Source organism: Euprymna scolopes, chromosome 7, assembly GCF_053919585.1.
Source record: "Euprymna scolopes isolate OS-2025 chromosome 7, ASM5391958v1, whole genome shotgun sequence".
Lineage (NCBI taxonomy): Eukaryota > Metazoa > Mollusca > Cephalopoda > Sepiida > Sepiolidae > Euprymna > Euprymna scolopes.
Window position 1 is genome coordinate 66,803,652 of NC_136488.1, and position 18,593 is coordinate 66,822,244.

Genomic DNA, 18,593 nt, shown 5'->3' on the forward strand with positions numbered 1-18,593 from the left:
AAAAAATATTAATGCTTCATCTTCTTTATATCTTCAAATATTTATTCATGGAATTTAGTTTGGCTTTGTAGAGGGAAATTATTTTGTTTTAGATTTGATTAAGTTTTGCAAAGAAAAAGAAAGACAACAATAACCTCAGTATATGAGAGGCATTTCAAAAGTAATGCCTCCTATTTTTTTCACCTGAATGGATCAGACATGATTGCAACTTGCATTGTTATGATGCATTCATGATCTGTTGCAGATAGTGACGGTGTGAGAGTTTAAGAAACCAACAAAAGAAAGCTTGGTGCACCCTATCCAGCCTTGATAGAATTCAAAACCGACTTTGAAACCTAGTAGGTGATGCTCTTTTCTCTTCCCTGCAACTTCTTTCCCACAGAAGAGAGATTGCGAACTTGTCTCTGTTCTATCATTATTTTCATGGCAAGTGTCCGACTGAACTCCAATCTATGGTTCCCCCTTGCCAAACTTTCAAAAAAATACTCAACTAGTTACAACCACAATATGATTTCCCCATTCTCTAACTGTGCCTAAATCTAAACATAGATTCCATGAACAAAGCTTCTTTCCCAGAACTGCCTGCATGTGGAACACTTTTCCACTGGCCTGCTTCCCTGTTGAATACAACATGGTAGCCTTCAAATCCAATGTAAACAAGTTCTTGTGTAGCCATCCCCATAAATAATCAAATTCCACCCAATTTACACCATTAACACTTACTACACAAACACCTTACATTCATTAACTCTTATCCTCGAGTGGCATTTGGGCCTTGATAAAACACTGTCATGGACATGCATCAGAAGCAGAGACGTGTCATTGAATTCTTTCATGCAGAAAAAAATTGAGCTGATCAACTTTACTTTTGGGGCAATCCTCGTATTTTATATAAATACAATTTATAATATTGACCAAATTGTCGCAAATAACAAGCTCAACAGAGATGTGTCTTGACATTCAGAGCATATATATTTTTTACACATATATTTAATTTTTTGAACGTCTATGAAAAACAAATAAGACAATATTTTCCATTATTGGCTGCAACATGCATGTAAGGCAAAAATGGATAAAACTTAGGGCACTTGCTGATATAAAAATTTTTAATAAAATTATGAGTATGAACAGAGTTCTTCCTTTGGTCAATGGAATGCAATTAACCAGTATATATATATATATATAACTCTGATGTAAAAACCTGCAGTCTATTGTATACTCTGTCCTGTGGCAGTAATCTGCACCAACAGAGGTTAGTAGTAATACCAAAAAGTGTGGTTGGTTCTACACAAAGCCTTCATCACTATAAACAAATCATCTGTGTGGATTTCCAAGCAACTTAGTTGTTGTGGTAGAAGCTCATAGGTCGAAATCGACGGGAGAGTTCATTTTTTTATTTTTTTAATTTTCATATATATATATATATATATATATATATATATATATATATATATATGAAAATATATATATATATATATATATATACTTGTTATGATACCGAGCAAAATGTTTGATTTTTAGGAAGAAACGCTAGTATTAAAGATGGGAAGGGGTGTCAGCGCTTTAACTGCAGTTATCTCCCTTTGGCATTTCTAAAATTTAAACAAATTTTTTTTAAAATCCAAGATGGCTGCCTTCAACGCGCTCTCATAAAAACATGTTTTTTCCGCTGTAAAAAAAAAACTACTTGATGAAATTAAGTGAAATTTTTTTGCGGAGAACTTTGTTCCATAACGAATACATACAATTTAAACTTTTTTTCGATATTTTCATTTTTTAATGCCTTGACTAAACTGTAAAAGTACCGTTATATGCACTCATGTCAAGTGGCAACTGCATTGTGCTGCACCCCAATGCTATCACATGATAATAATCTGCTCATTTTATTCATAAAATTTGCAGCTGCACTCATCTATGTATAATCAATTCATTGCAAATGCACACCAAACATTGTACTCATCTTACTTCTGGTGAGTGAGTTACTAATCAGTTACAGGTTGTAGTGTTTACGGACCTTACTATTTTTTTTTTTAGATAGGATTTTCACGTTAAATTCAATTTTTATGGTATATTTTGTTTCTCAGAACAAATGAACTGCATTACTCAACTTTTACTTATAAAATTTAATTCTAGTCAGAAATTGCTTTCAAAATAACACTTTAAATGCTTCAAAATAACGAAATGTCCCATGCCTAAGAAAGAAAAAAAGCGGTAACACCTAATTATGAAAACAAACATGCCTGAAATTAGGTTATAGGAAATTCAAATGTGATTTTAAAGCCTTTAAATTGTCAATTAATTTCTGACTAGGATTTAAAATTATACACTAGGATCGAATATTATTTTATATTTGTCCCCCTGAAACAAATATAAGCAGTATTTCATGGAAGAGACAGGGATCTTTTATTTTAGCACAGTTTGTTACAAAAATTTGTATTGTATATTTTTTTCTATTATTTACCTGAACGGCCTGGTCGCACCAATTCAACTGTGGTTTTCCTGGTACTAAATGCTTCAAATGTTGGTCCACAATGTTTTGAATAGTCGGCATGATCTTACGGTATTCTCTTTTGTTGGGACTGAAATGTACAAGAATGCAAGAAAATAGAAAATATCCATGGAAGAATGGGTGAGAATGCCCCTTTTTTGTGGGGAAGGGGTACCTGTATCATTGATTATATAATGTAACATCTATTGTATTCTCTTTTATTAATGACTAAACTGCTAAAAACGGGCAAAAGAATGAGTACTTTATGCCAAATTGATAGTTGAATATGGTTAAAATTTGTGCTCATTTTTGCATTAAATATTAATCATATTAAACCATAACTGTGCATAGAACAGATACCATAATACTTAGTTCTCTGCACCTTATCATAACAAAGGTCCATACAAAATTTCAGTCAGATCGGTCCAGTAGTTTCTGAGAAAAAGTGGAACAGACAAAGAAAAATATAATATAAATTCCATGGGTGGTATTCTTTTTTTTTTTTTGGAGCGGGAGGTCACATCAATAATACAGTGTAATATCTATCTCGCTCTGAATGTTTGCTTTTAGCTGCCACTGAATACCAGCAGCTGCTATAGAAAGTGACTAAGAAAAGCTTTACATGCAAAGGAACAAATTGATAATACATAGGTATATTAATAGACAGAGTTTTTGTTTGGCTAAAAACTTACTGGATTGGATATTTCTCTCCTGGATCAACTGCAATATTAAACAACAGTGGAAGGGATGTGTGGTTTGTTTGTTTGTGTGTGGTCACTCCAGGCACGGATTCACCAGGGCAGAAATCGACCCCCTAAAATGTAAAAAAAACAAAATCAATTTTGATTTTAATATTTTTCCTTTACTTGTCAGAATTATTACTCATTATTCCCAAATGATCAACCGAGGAATATATGATGCTTTCATAGTAATCAAGCCATTTCAATGTAGATACCAGCTATGAAGATGAAACTCAAGAGAGTCTATGTGTGGGGATTCCAAATAAAGCCACTAAGATTATCATAGAAACGAATATACAACACTTTCAAAAATAAATTTAAAAAAAAAACAAAAAACTATTGTGATTAAATTCACTCACATGTTTAAATTCTTCCATGGAGTTGGTCCACGTCCACAAATGAGCTTTGTAATTCCCCGTGCGTGCTGCCATTAATTCGTTTCCGCGATAGAAGAAAATCGACCTAAGGATTAAAACAAAAAATATTTTCACATGAAAAATTTTTTGTTTTCGTTTCAATAAAAACAAAAAATCTGAGATGGAAAAATATTGCAATCAATCAGCTCCAAAAACATACTCATATACACATGGCATGCGTTTGTCAGAAATGTTTTTCAGAATTGTCTGCTCCTTTTGTTCCAGCTCTTTTGACTGGTTAGCCTAGTAGTTTCCTGTTTTGATATCTCATTGTAATACAGCTCCCAATTCTAATAGCTTCTTTCCAAGAACCAAAAGCTTGTGGCACTCTCTTCCTGCTCACTGTTTTCTTCCTTCCTTAGTCTTGAAAAGACTAAGGAATAGGCATCTCCTGTTTTTTTGATAAGCATCTTTCATTCTTGCTAGTTCCTTACATTAAGTGGCTTCATGCCTTGTTTGGATTAAAATAATATATATATATATATATATATATATATATATATTAGTGATGGGACGATTCCAATATTTTTCCCAATTCCGATACAATTACCGATTCCATGCTAAATTCCTGATTCCGATTCTTTATAAATCTCTAATTATTTAACTATAACATTGTTATTTTCAATGATTTTCGTAAAAATACCCGTTAAATATGCAGATATTTTCCTAAAGGTCAGAACACATTTGTGGAGGACGATCTATAGATTTTAGCTTTACTGGTAATTTAAAATCAATAAATATTTATTATTTTATCATGATTACTAGCAATGGAAGATTTTGCTTTGTCGCATTTGAAAATAGGCATCAATTTTTTCCAATTCCGATACCCCTAAATCTTTAGATTTTTCTGATTCCCGATTCCGATTAATCATCCCAACACTAATAATATATATATAAAGAAATTTGAGCGCTTATAGGGCTTGATTTTCTGTATATGTCTTTATTCATTCTTTCTTAATAAGATTAATTCCCTAAAAAAAAAATGTATACACTTTTGTTCATCCTAAACAAGACATATTGCCAGTGAATCATAAGGAACTACTGTGATAGAGGCCACATTTATAGTAAGGGGGAAACCTGGGTGACGAACTGGGCAACAAGATGCTTGTTAACATTAAATTTAAGTTTCTGCGTGTTGGTACAGTCAGGGAAACAGGTAGCAAGAATCTCTATCCTGTTGGAGGGTTTTTGATAAGGTGCAGAAACGTATCTGTAATTTGATTGGCTTCACCATTTCTCTTTCTCTGCAACCTCTCTTTCACAGATGTGATGTTGCAAATGTTAGTCTTTTCTATAAATACTAATTATGGTATGTCTGATTTATTTTCTGCTTCCTTTGGTCCAGCTTGTTTGACTCATTGGTCTAGTGGTCTCGGCCAATTCACTATTTTGATACATTATTGCAATACAGCTTTCTATTTCAGTAGTTTCTTTCAAAGAACTGCAAACTTGTGAAACTCTCTTCCTGTTGATTGTTTTTCTTCTACCTATAGCTTTGGTCTTTTCAAGACTAAGGTCAACAGGCATTTCCTGTCTTTTTGATAATCATCTGTCGTTTTAGTTAGCTCATTACATCAAGTGACTTACTGCCTTGTCAGGAGCAATTTACAAAGAAAAAAAAAAAGGAAGCGGTTTTCAAAGACAAGAATTCAGCAGAAAGAAACTATCAGAGTAAAACATCTTTAGGCATCTAATGAAAGGGTGAGATTTTGCTGCTAGTTTAGTGAGTTCAAGGTATTTATAGTGAAGGGTGCAATTGCAGTAAGTTCATGAGAACATATTCTGTGGAAGTAGTTGTAAAAGATGTGCAACAATGCGGCGATACAACAAGGGCTGGAGCTTGGTAGACAATACAAGAACTGTTAGGTTTTCGCACTATGTGCAAGAGAGAGAGAGAGAGAAAGAGAGTCGTGGTTTGTGCAACAGGCCCGAAGTAGCAACAATACTTGCAATAATGCATGGAGTATTGTTACCACATTTGGTGTGGTTCATCAACCACTAATCTCTCTCTCACTTAGACAACATCCTAAAAAAAGAGTCCTCAGTTCTGCACAATCAACCAACCTCTAACCCCTGTCCCCTCACCATAATGTTGCATCCCTTTGCCTGTTTTACAAGTACTTTAATGAAATGTGCTGACAAACTTGTAGCACTTGCACCCTCTCAATGTGAATACCCTCCAATTAACCTGACAAACAGCAAAATCTCACCCCTTTATTGAAGCAGTCCCTAGATGTCAGAAAGATTTGAACTCTAATAGTTTCTTCCTTTAAACTCTTAGACTTTGGAATTCCCTTCCTGTTTCCTGCTTCCCCAACTATACTAACATGTCATCATCATCATCATCATCATGCAGTCTGTCAGTCTTGACGACGACTAGTCAGGGCCTCAACGCCTTATCCGTCAGTGTTGACGTAGTCCTCTTTGTGTGAAACGTCCGGTCACAGGCATCGCATATGTGGGTGCCGGGGTTGTGTCGTCGATAATGTCTCAGCTCTAATGCTTCTCTAATCTTTCTATTTCTTCCTTCCATTTGTGGAGACTGTTCCACCAGTGACTCCTTTCTTTGGCTTGTTCCTCCCAACTCTCGACATTGATGTTCATCGCGTTCAGATGCTGCATCGTTATATCTTTGTTTTTTAGGGAGGGGGGTATTTAAATAATTCTTAAAAGAAAAATGATTTTCTCATTGGCTGATGTATGTTGTTCCATTACATGTTTTCTTTTTTTTCGGACACAATATTATCAGGGAGGTCGTTTTTGAATCGCAAGAATAATAGTGGCCCAAGGATCGAACCCCTGAGACACTCCTGCATTAATTTTATGCTGCTTGGATGTACATCCATCAATGACAATCTGGATGGTTCTAGTTTCTAAGAGGGATCTAATTATATTTAGTATACCTCCAGTTATACCATACAATTTAATTTTCATTAGCAGCCCTTCGTGCCAGACTTATGAATGTTGACTGAATGGCTAACATATCAATTTTGTAAATTACACATTCTTATACTTCTTTTTAGGGGAAAGAAATGGAATTTAAATCATTTTTTTTTTTTAAATCATTTATTTTTTAGATTTTTTTCGTTGCTATTGAATAGATTACCATATATATTAATATAAACATTTTTTATATTTTTTCATTTTTTTTTTCTTTTTGAAAATTCATGGTAAATGACAAAAGGACAGGCTGATTAAACATAAAAATTAAATATGTGTGTTTTAAAAGTTCTAAGCTTTCAAAAACATTAACATTTCAATCAATTGTAAGATACTTTGTTCAGAAATTGTAATACTGAATACATGAGGGGGGGGGGCGCAAACGCACAAAATATTTCCGTCTCATATATAAAATCTGCGTTTTAAATATAAATTCATCCAAAAGTAAATAAGTATTGAAACATTTGTGAAAATCTGACCATTTGTTGATTCTTATTACATGTGTTAACATCAGATATACATATGCACCTTAAAAATGACTATGGCATAAGAACATTGTTTTAAGGCATCAATAATGTAAACACGATTTTAGTCTTTCATTTTCATTCTTTTTGTATGGAAAGATTTTTTTACCAAAGCCTAGAAGGAATTCTCAATAAAGGAGAGAAAAATGAATAGTTTCTGCATTCTAAAATGCTATTTATAAAATTTACTCTTTCTTCTTTTGGAAACTGGAGTTGGAGGTACATTGTTTTTTTGTTTTTTTTAACAGAAAATTTGAGGCCTGACAGTTACAATTTTCATCAGCTAAGAAGGAAAGTAATATTTCATATGCTATGATTTTTTTCATTTCTTTCATATATATTCTTAACTGACTAATTCAGGGAAAAAAATACAATTTTAATAATTGATGAGACAAATATAGGAATTACATTTTTTTTGTCACTGAACTGAATTAATGTACATAAATTATATTATTTCCAGTACACATATATATGCAAACACAAAACAAGGTTCCAGGTAAATTTCCCATTGGTGTGGGTAGTGCACACGTATGTGAAAATATTGAAAAAAAAAAATTTTTACACAATAAAATAAGAAAAGAAAAAACTTGCAATTCAATTAGTTAACCTTCTTTTATATCTTCTTGGATAATGCCAAGAAACAGATCCTGCTAGTAATACTTTATTATGATATATTTATTTATACTATTATCAAACTATATTTTTTTCTTGAGACTTTCAGTGTAAGACACTTTTTTTCAAAGAAGACTGCTGGTTTTTCAGTTTTTAACACTGGACGTATATTTTTCTTTCTCCATGGAGAGTTGACCTATAATGGTTAATACCATAAAAAAAAAATGGAGAATGAAAAAAGTCTTCTTTGCAAAGGTGTCTTATTTCCAAAATCTCAGAAAACAAAAATATTTTTAATCATTTAATAAAGCATTTTATAACATTATTTGGTTTTCTAAAATTTTCAAATTAACTTTATGGGATAGTGTTTCAAAGATGTGATCAAACTCCTATTTAAAATTTGCACTATTACAGAAATACGCACAGCGTTTCAGACTGACAACAATTGTCAATAACACTGGATGTATCCTTTTCTCTCTCGACGAGGAGCTGACCAAACTCCTATTTCGTATTATTTGGATTCATTGAACTACTGCTCTCATTATGAGTGTCATTTTCACAACGTTTCAGTTGATATACAACTTCCAACCTTTTTCAAATGTATCTTGTTGAACTGTGGAATCTGCATAGAACTTCAAATAAAACCCTATATTTACTTCACGGAGCAGCATGTTCCCGTTCTGTCAACCATGACTGGATAGATGTCTTAAACAATTTGCAATTGTATTTTTCGGTTTCTTTTTTTTTTTTACACAGTGATCAAGGCCCGGAAGCCACTAAGGGATAAGGGTCATTGCAAGTACATTACGTTAGTGTGGAGATTTGATGAAGTGTTTACTTAAGGGGGCGGTTCATTAGGAATTTGTTAACGTTGGACTTGAACACATCCAAGTTGTAGTCAGGTGGGAAGCAGGCAGATGGAACAGAGTTCCACAGGCGTGCAGTTCTAAGAAAGAAGCTTTGTTCATGGAATCCACGTTTTGATTTAGGCACAGATATAGAGTGGGGGAAATCTTTCACAGTGGATTCAGCTAGACGGGTGTTTTTCGTGAAAGATTAGCGAGGGGGGACCAGAGATTGGACTTCAGACGAGCACCTGCCATGGAAATAACGATAAAACAAGGATAGGCTCGCAACGTCTCTTCTGTGGGAGAGAGGTTGCAGGGTAGAGAAAAGGGCATCCCCCACTAAGCCACGAAGTCTATTTTGTACTCTGTCAAGGCAGGATAGGCTGTTTTTAGCAGCTCCTGCCCAGATATGGCAACAGTATTCCATCCTTGGATGTACTTGGCTTTTATATAGATAGAGAATTGCATCAGTAGTGAGATATCTTCTGGAGCGGTAGAAGGATCCCACCATCTTTCCAGCGACCTTGGCAACAGACTTGATGTACGTGTTCCATTTCAGATCAGGAGTAAAGGTCAAACCCAGAAGCTTGTCAAAACACGGGGCCTCACCCAGACGAGAGCCATCCATCACAATTGATGCCAGATGGGGATCAGAGCGTTGATGATGTAAGGATAGGAGTTTGGTTTTGGATGCATTAAAGGTAACCAGCCACATCTTCCCCCACTGAACCACGCGCTCAAGATCAGAGGAGAGAGAATCAGAAAGAACTTTGTCATTTACAGCCTTTGGTGTGTTGCCGTAGATGGTCGTGTCATCAGCATAGATGTCAACGAATGATTTAAGTATGTGTTTAGGGAGGTCATTGATGTAGATCAGGAAGAGAGTTGAGCCCAAGATTGACCCCTGAGGGACTCCAGCATTTATATTGCAGGCTTCCGATTTTTGTCCATCTACCACTACTCTTATGAGCCTATCAGAGAGAAATGATTTAATGATTGAGAAAACATTTCCAGTTATACCGTAGCTGGAAATCTTGTGAAGTAGACCCTTATGCCATACCTTGTCGAAGGCCTTTGATATGTCAAGAGCAATTGCCCTAGAAAGGAAGCCTTTGTAAAGAGATTCACTAATCCTGTGGGATATAACCGTCAGCGCATCTGCGGTAGATCTTGCAGAGCGGAAACCATATTGTGTGTCACTAAGAAGGTTGTTCCTTCTGAGGTGGTTGACTATTTCTCTATTTAATATAGATTCCAGCAACTTACTCATAACAAACAGGAGACTTATTGATCTGTACTGAGAGGGAGATGACTTATCACCTGAATTCTTAAATACAGGGCAAACTGATGAGGTCTTCCAGGGAGTCGGAAAACACTTTTCCTTAAGGCAGCGCTTAAATAGTCTCATAAGTATGGGAGAAAGTTCTGGTTGAAGCTTTTTTAACACTATAATTGGGATGCCATCAGGGCCAGTTGCTTTACTGGAATCTAGATTCTTGATTAGCTACACTGAGGATTGAACCTTCAACATTCAAGAGTATAAAGAATTCAGTTTGCAGTTTCATGCAGATTTCTTGAGTTTCACCGAAACATTCCCGAATTTGACAAGATACACCTGAAGAAGGTCGCATGTTACATCGATCGAAACATTGTGAAAATGACACTCAAGATGAGAACAGTAGTTCAAAGAATCCACATATGAATAACCAATCCTCATCTCAAAAATTCAGAAATGTAACCTCATATTTTTAACAAAAGAGTTTTTCTCTTAAAATATAATTTGCCATGTTGCATAGGTGATGGATCAAAGAATCAAGATCATGAAATAATGAGGGAAAATATTTTAACAGGATTGGAATTGCTAAAAGTATTTCAAAGCAAAGGTCAAAATAAGTGAACAGTTGGATTCTGATCAAGGAATGTGTGGCAATGTAAATATAAGTCAAAACAAAGGCAGTCAGAGACAGAAGAAAGAGAAGCCAGCCAACACACTTCTGGCATCGCAGCAACAACCACACACCACCCCATACAAACCCAAACCTTCTCGCTTATCATATAATCATTATAATGTAAATAAAACTTTGTTGATTTAACAAGGTGTTGCTTGATTACAAAAACCACGGTTATCAGAGTATATATACAATGTTCAAACCAAAAATGATATAGACAACAATATTACACCATAACCAACTAATTTATAAAACTGGAACTCACCAACTTCCCAGTTCATTCATCTATTATTAACAGATATCCTCAATGTGGACACTTAGCCCCCAGCAGAGGTGTAGTCAGTTTATTCAGTCATCGAGACAACTCTTTGCTAGTGTAAAAAAAATACAAATAAAAATTTCTGAATTTTTGAGATGAGGAGTGATAAGTTGTATTAGTTAGACTACTGTTCTCATCTTCAGTTTTATATGTCGATTGATGTAACCACCGACCTTCCTTTAGATGTATCTTGTTGAACTTGGTAACCTTTCCGTCAAACTCAAAAATCTGCACAGAATTTTCAATGATACTCTTTATTTAATCCACAAGGATATCATGCTCCCATTCCTTCAGCCATGACCGGATAGTAATTTGCAATTGTATTCTTAGTATTAGTCGACCTTCAACCCCCAGAAGAATGTCGCTTAGTACTGATTTTTTCTTAGTACTTTATTTGTTACGCCACAGGGATTAGATAAAGTGCTCTGTTCAAAATTCCATGCAGATTCCCGATTTCAACACAAAGAGTTCAAAGTTCAACAAGACACACCTGAAGAAGATCTGAGGTTACATCATCCGAAATATTGTGAGAACAACACTCAAGATGTGAGCAGTAGTGGGAACAATCTAAAGAATGCAAATGACAATTACCTGTCTATGATGTTGGAATTTAGGAAAGTTGGTTTCAGGCTGATTCCATCAATAATGCGATCTTGTGGAATAGAGATGTTAGCAAGATCCAAGATGGTAGGAAACAAGTCCATCAAATTTCCAAGTTGATGAGAAACCTTGAGGGAGAAATGGAGATACGTGTATGTGTAGGTGCAAAATCTATGAAGCAAAACAAATATACAGCACAATACAATGAACTTATTTGGATAACAAATATTTTTAGAAATTGACCTCTAGTGTTTAGAGGTGTGTTAATCAAAAAAAAAAAAAAAAAAAGAAAGAAAGTGGTAGTAGGAAGGCAGGCTCGACTTGTACAGCGAAGGAGGAAAAGAATGGGCAAAAACATGACGTCTTTGCTGTTACGACCATCGTCAAACTGGAAGTGACATAGGTTTAAAATAAGGCTAGACAATCGAAAAGAGATGACGACTTTCGGAAATATCAGTGAAAAAAGCGACCCCTCCCTGTAGAAAGGTGCCCAGTTGAGGGTGAAGAAATTAATGTTTTTAGTCAATATTTTGGTATTTGTCGTCTGAAGGGTCCAGCTTCAAAACAATACTGATCGTGTGAAAATCCGTCGCCTCTGTCGAAAGTTTTAGGCAGACATGCAAACATACATACATACATTTATATATTGGTACCTCAAATTTTCGACCCAAACTGATTAAAAAGCTTGCCCTATCTCTGAATACCCTTTATGTAAAATTTCAAATGTTTAGACCAGAAATTGTCTGAGTAATTTGATAGAGACTGCAGAGGTCAAATTTTTTAAAACTTTAACCCCTATTATGACCCCTTAAAATTTACTGTTTTTGGCTCAAATCAAGTTATTAAGTTAGATCCATGTCCAAGGAACCTATATCTAAATTTTCAATTGTTTATACCCAAAATTAGCGGAGGTGTTTGGTAGAGTTCTCAAAGGTCAAATCGTTAAACTTTGACCCCTTAGCAGCCAAATTTCTGGCCAAAAACAGATTACAAAGATTTTCCCAAATCTCCATACCCTGTATATCAAATTTCGAGTCTGTAGACTGAAAATTGACAGAGTTATTGTGTAGGGAAATATACACAGACATACACACAGACAGACATTTTCACTTTTATAGATATATAGATTTTATGGAAATCGCCTCAGACAAGGCATGAAGCCACTTGATGTAAAAAAAAACTTTTAAGAAAAATACCACTTCAAGGTAAAAAAACTAGCCAATAAGAAATGTTATATGAATAGATTCTGAACCAGAAATCAGCAGTTCTTCCCCTTTTGTCAGAATCATCACTGATTTAATGTAAGGTATAAAGTACAAAATAAGAGAAGCGAGAGGTTGCCAAAACCAAACCAACAAAATCTCTTGCTGTGCACACATCTTTCAATAGTGTTCAGATTTCCCAGTAGAGGAGATATCTTGGAGGAATGTATAGATATGTGTGTAGAAAGAATAAGATATATAATACACTCAAATTAACTCATGTTGATAACTATAGTAGGGACCCTATGCTAGTAAATAGCAATTAAGTTAGCTAGTGTGAATTTTGACAGTGCATGTCAGGATAACCCAGATCTGTAAAAAAAAACAAAAAAAGAACCGATCGCAGTGTTGAATTAAAGTTAGGTGACAAAGCAGGAGAAAGAGATCAAACTCAACAGACAAAACAGGATTTGAATGATATGAGGATATGATGATGTCACGTTTTTTGACTGTGAGAAACAAAGGTTTTCAGTTCATTAGAAGCATGAGAACAAGAGAAGTAGAAAAGTCTCAATGACAACGTTGCTCATTTCTTAAGTTAGTAAGTTAAGGAAATAATTATTAGTCTCTTTCTCTCCCCTTAAGTCTATTCTCTCCAATAAAACCTTTAAGAAACTCGTCTTTTTGTAATTTTCCTGCATGTTTTATTCGTGTTAGTTAAGATGAGACAATTAACAATCACTAGACTAAGTAGCTACTCATGAAACGGCGACAACAAAAACAACAGTGATGAAGAGAATTAAAAGACAAGCATGTATAAAAACCTTGATTTATTTGATTGATTGATCGCTCAGAGGTGAAAACATTACACTTATATAGTACTAGACTACCCGTGATCCATTGGGTCAGTATGTTATATTAGCTATGGAATTCATGTATGAGCGTGACACTTGTGACGTAAAGAAAATAGTGTTTTTGTGACATAACAGAAACATTTCCATGAAAGTATATTAAAATGAAAAATCAGGGACGGATCACTCAAACATGAAAAAAAAAATCCTCCCTATTCGTGTAAAGTCACCTATTTTTCTGAATAATCGCTCAAAAATCAAAAATTAAACAGGATTTTCCTACGAATTGAACGTCAACCAAAGTCATTCAGCAGCAAAAATGCACATGAACCTACCGATGAGAACTATAAGAATGAAAAATCCATATTGGAATCCTTCAACCAAGTTATAGAAACTTAAAATCTAAAAAAAAAATAATTAATAAAACCTGAAGCAAAAAAATAAAACCTAATTAAATAAAATAAAATAAAACTAATATTGAAACAGATTAGTAAATGTGTACACAAATTCACCGTTCTCGCACAACTATTTTGTATCTAGAAATGTAAACAAAAAATAAAAAAGAAGGAAGGAAGGAAGGTAGGAAAAGAAATAGATAAAAAGTAGTAGTAGTAGCAGTAGTAGTAGTAATAGTAGTAGTAGTAGTAGTAGTAATCTTAGCTTTACTACAATTGTTCTTATGTTTGTTTGGGTTAAAGTTTAGTTGTAAGAAAATAGCGGCAGTATAGTTGTAATAAAGAATAGTTGCAAAACACCCCCACTCTTCCCATGTTAAATAATAATTTCGAAATAATAACGTTAATATTTCAGTGTACAGGTCAAAATCTGCAAAAGAAGCGATTTATTTACGTTGTTATAGGTTAATGTTTATGCGCGCATGCGTAACCGGATGTCGTAAACCGGAAGTGGGTTACATCACTCGTTATAAGGTCATTTGAGTTTTATAATTATATAGATTGAGCTCCAATCTATGATCCCCTCTAGCCTGACTTTCATGAAAAGCACTCATCTAGTTGAAACCACTATCAATATCAATACTATTATAGTAGAAAGGCAAGCTCAAACCTGTGATGTGAAGGCAGAAAGAAAGTGTGTGTAAGGGTGTTGGTTGAGCCAAAAAAATAAAAAGAAGGAAAATTGCGAGCGCAAAAAAAAAAAAAGGAAAAATGCGAGCGCAAAAAAAAAAAAAGGAAAATTGCGAGCGCAAAAAAAAAAAGGAAAATTGCGAGCGCAAAAAAAAAAGGAAAATTGCGAGCGCAAAAAAAAAAGAAGGAAAATTGCGAGCGCAAAAAAAAAAGGAAAATTGCGAGCAAAAAAAAAAAAGGAAAATTGCGAGCAAAAAAAAAAAAAAAAGGAAAATTGCGAGCGCAAAAAAAAAGAGGAAAATTGCGAGCGCAAAAAAAAAAGAGGAAAATTGCGAGCAAAAAAAAAAAAAAAAAAGGAAAATTGCGAGCAAAAAAAAAAAAAAAAAAAAAATTGCGAGCGCAAAAAAAAAAAGGAAAATTGCGAGTGCAAAAAAAAAAAAAAAAAAAAAAAAAAGGAAAATTGCGAGTGCAAAAAAAAAAATTAGTAGTAAGCAGGCTCGAACTTGTAACACACCAGAGGAAAAAGAGGCGAAAAAACTATCATACTGATATGCCTACCATCGTTGTGACGTCACAGTGGTCGAAATAATGCCTTTTAAGCAACGTCATGAATGCGAGGGTTAAATGACTTGCAAAAAAATGTCAGTGAAAAAAATTGATCCTTCCTGTACAAAAGTGCCAGATTGAGGGTGAAGGAATTAATTTTTGGCCAATTTTTCAATATTGGGCGGCCGAAGGGACGAGCTTCGAAATGATACTGATCTTGTGAAAATCTCTGTCAAAAGTTTTAGGCAGACATACAAACATACATACATACATACATTTAAACAGACAGGTGAGATTTACATTATAGACTAGCATTTCAGCCCAGCGTCGCCTGGGTGTTTGGAGATGTATGTTGAGCAAAAAAAAAAAGTAGTAGTAGGAAGGCAGGCTCGAATCCGTACTATGAATGAGGAAACGAACGGGAAAAAAAAGTGACGTCTTTGCTGTTATGATCACCATCAAACCGGAAATGACGTAGGTTTTAATTAAGGCTAGACAATCGAAAAGAGGGGATGACTTTCGAAAATATCGGTGAAAAAAGCGACCCCTCTCAGTAGAAAAGTGCCCAGTTGAGGGTGAAGAAATTAATGTTTTTAGTCATTTTTCTGAATTTTTCTTCTGAAAAGTCGTGCTTCAAAAGATACTGATCTTGTAAAAATCTGTCGTCTCTATCGAAAGTTATAGGCAGATATGCAAACATACATACATTTATATATTGATAGCTCAAATTTTCGACCCAAACTGATTAAAAATCTCCATATCCTGTATATTAAACTTCGAGTCTGTAGACTGAAAATTGACAGAGTTATTGTGTAGGGAAATGTACACAGACATACAGACAGACACTTTTACAGATATATAGATTAACTAGCACTTCAGCCCGGCGTTGCCCGAGTGTTTAGAGGTGTATGTTGAGCAAAAGAAAAAAAAATCGGTCAATTTTGTTAACTTTGACCCCTATTATGACCCCTTAAAATGTATTGTTTTGGGCTCAAATCAAGTTACTAAGTTAGATCCATGTCCAAGGGACCTCAATATGCCTTGAACAATAATTATTGTTCAAGACATATTGTCTATTTCAATAAAAACATCGTTTCCGATCAATCTACTGATTTTGTTTGTTTTCCTTTTGAAACTGATTTTTAATTCAAAATTATGAATCATTTTACTCAATATTAAAATAGCTCTAGGATGTCTATGCCTATCGAGCTTATTATATAGCTACATTACAACGAGCACTATTTTCTTAATACATTTACTAGTACATAAAAATAAACTCTTTGGGCTTTATGTCTAATTCCCTCAAAATTATATATATCTATATATCCATAAAAGTGAACGTGTCTGTGTGTGGACATTTCCCTACGCAATAACTCTGACAATTTTCAGTCTACAGACTCGAAATTTAATATACAGGGTGCTGAGATTTGGGAAAGTCGATGTGATCAGTTTTCAGCCAGAAATTTGGCAATTAAGGGGTCAAAGTTCAACGATTTGACCTTTGAGAACTCTACCAAACTCCTCCAACAATTTTGGGTCTAAACACTTGAAATTTTAGATATAGGTTCCTTGGACATGGATCTAACTTAATAACTTGATTTGACCCCTAAACAATAAATTTTAAGGGATCATAATAGGGATCAAAGTTTAAAAAATTGACCGCTTTTTTTTTTTTTTTTTTTTTGCTCAACATACACCTCCAAACACCCATGCTAGTATATCTATAAAAGTGGACGTGTTTGTGTGTCTGCATGTGAATATTTCCCTATGTAATAGCTTTGTCAATTTTAAGTCTACAGACTTGAAATTTGATATACAGTGTACTGAGATTTGGGAAAATCTTTGTGATTGGTTTTCGGCCAGAAATTTGGCTGTTAAGAGGTCAAAGTTTAACGATTTGACTTTTGAGAACTCTACCAAACTCCTCGAACAATTTTGGGTCTAAACACTTGAAGTTTTAGATATAGGTTCCTGGGACATGAATCTAACTTAATAACTTAATTTGAGCCCAAAACAATAAATTTTAAGGGGTCATAATAGGAGTCAAAGTTTTAAAAAATTTGACCTCTGCAGTCTGTACCAAATTACCCAGGCAATTACTGGTCTAAACATTTGAAATTTTACATAAAGGGTATTCAGAGATAGGGCAAGCTTTTTAATCGGTTTGGGTCGAAAATCTGTAATTACCAATATATAAATGTATGTATGTATGTGTGTTTGCATGTGTGCCTAAAACTTTTGACAGAGGCGACGGATTTTACCAAGATCAGTATCGTTTTGAAGTTCGACCTTTCAGACGACAAATATCGAAAAATTGGCTAAAAACATTAATATCTTCACCTTCAACTAGGCACTTTTCTATAGGGGGGGGGTCGCTTTTTTTCACTGATATTTTTGAAAGATATCCTCTCTTTTCGATTGTCTTGCCTTAATTTAAACCTATGTCACTTCAGGTTTGGCATGGTCGTGACCGCAAAGACGTCAGGTTTTTTCCCCCGTTCTTTTCCTCGTTTATGGTAGGAGTTCTAGCCTGTCTTACTACTACCACTTTTTTTTTTTGCTCAGCATACACCTCCAAACATCCGAGCAACGCCGGGCACCTATGCTAGTGTATGTATATATATATATATATATATATATATATATATATATATATATATATATATATATATATATATATTTGCTGTTTAATTTTTAATTTTTCTTTTATATGTGTATATGTACTGTGTGCATGTGAATACTTATATATGTATTTAAGACTGATGTGGCACCTTCTCATTGGCTATATCTTCTCCTCCTTCCTCTTCTTTCTCCTTCCCCCCCCCCGTGTATGGTCACTTTCGGAATACTGATGAAGACTGAAGAATCGGTCGAAAATATGTACTTGTAAAAAACGTTTTTAAATTTTTTTTCATAATATCATTTTGTATTCCTGCACGTCACCAATAGAAAACAAATAAAGAAAAGTCATAATCTTTTATCCTTTTTTAAATAAATTTTCATATATATATGCACACATTTTATTGCAAAAAAGTGGTAAATTACTGTATGACCACATGCTGCAAAGAAAGACCACAAAGAAAAATCCTTGAGTGGTTTTTAGCCTTGATAAGTGGTTACTCATTTGTAAACAAACAGCAACTTCTGCTTGCATTATAACTACAGATTTAGTTCATAAATTTAATAATATAAAGACATTTTTAAATAAAAAACGAGTTATCTAAATTTTGTCCAATTTCTTTTATTCCTACTAAAAGGGAAAGATGAAATGTGATCCTTTTTTTATTATTACTTACTCTTCCTGGAGTGATTTTCCCAGGCCACCAGGCAATTGTAGGCTCTCTCATTCCACCTTCAAATGTGGTCTCTTTTCCACAAAGAAACGGCCCATTACTTCCTCCTGCAAATATAAATCTTGCGACATTCAGATGTAGTTATCAAAGTAAAGTTCAAAACAGTTAAACAAGATGGAA

The 18,593-nt window shown here is 34.3% G+C and overlaps 1 protein-coding gene across 2 annotated transcripts in view; it reads right to left on the reverse strand.

The window, feature by feature from the left end:
• LOC145279777 (N-acetylgalactosamine-6-sulfatase-like) overlaps window positions 1–18,593 on the reverse strand; it is a 148,971-nt gene that overhangs the window by 28,913 nt on the left and 101,465 nt on the right. For both annotated transcript variants that reach the window (XM_080131100.1, XM_080131099.1), the window contains exons 9-13: window positions 18,417–18,520; window positions 11,428–11,564; window positions 3,588–3,690; window positions 3,181–3,302; window positions 2,462–2,579 (exon numbers count right to left, since the gene is read on the reverse strand). In XM_080131100.1, the coding sequence (XP_079987226.1) occupies window positions 2,462–2,579; window positions 3,181–3,302; window positions 3,588–3,690; window positions 11,428–11,564; window positions 18,417–18,520 (584 nt within the window). The remainder of the gene's footprint in view (window positions 1–2,461; window positions 2,580–3,180; window positions 3,303–3,587; window positions 3,691–11,427; window positions 11,565–18,416; window positions 18,521–18,593) is intronic.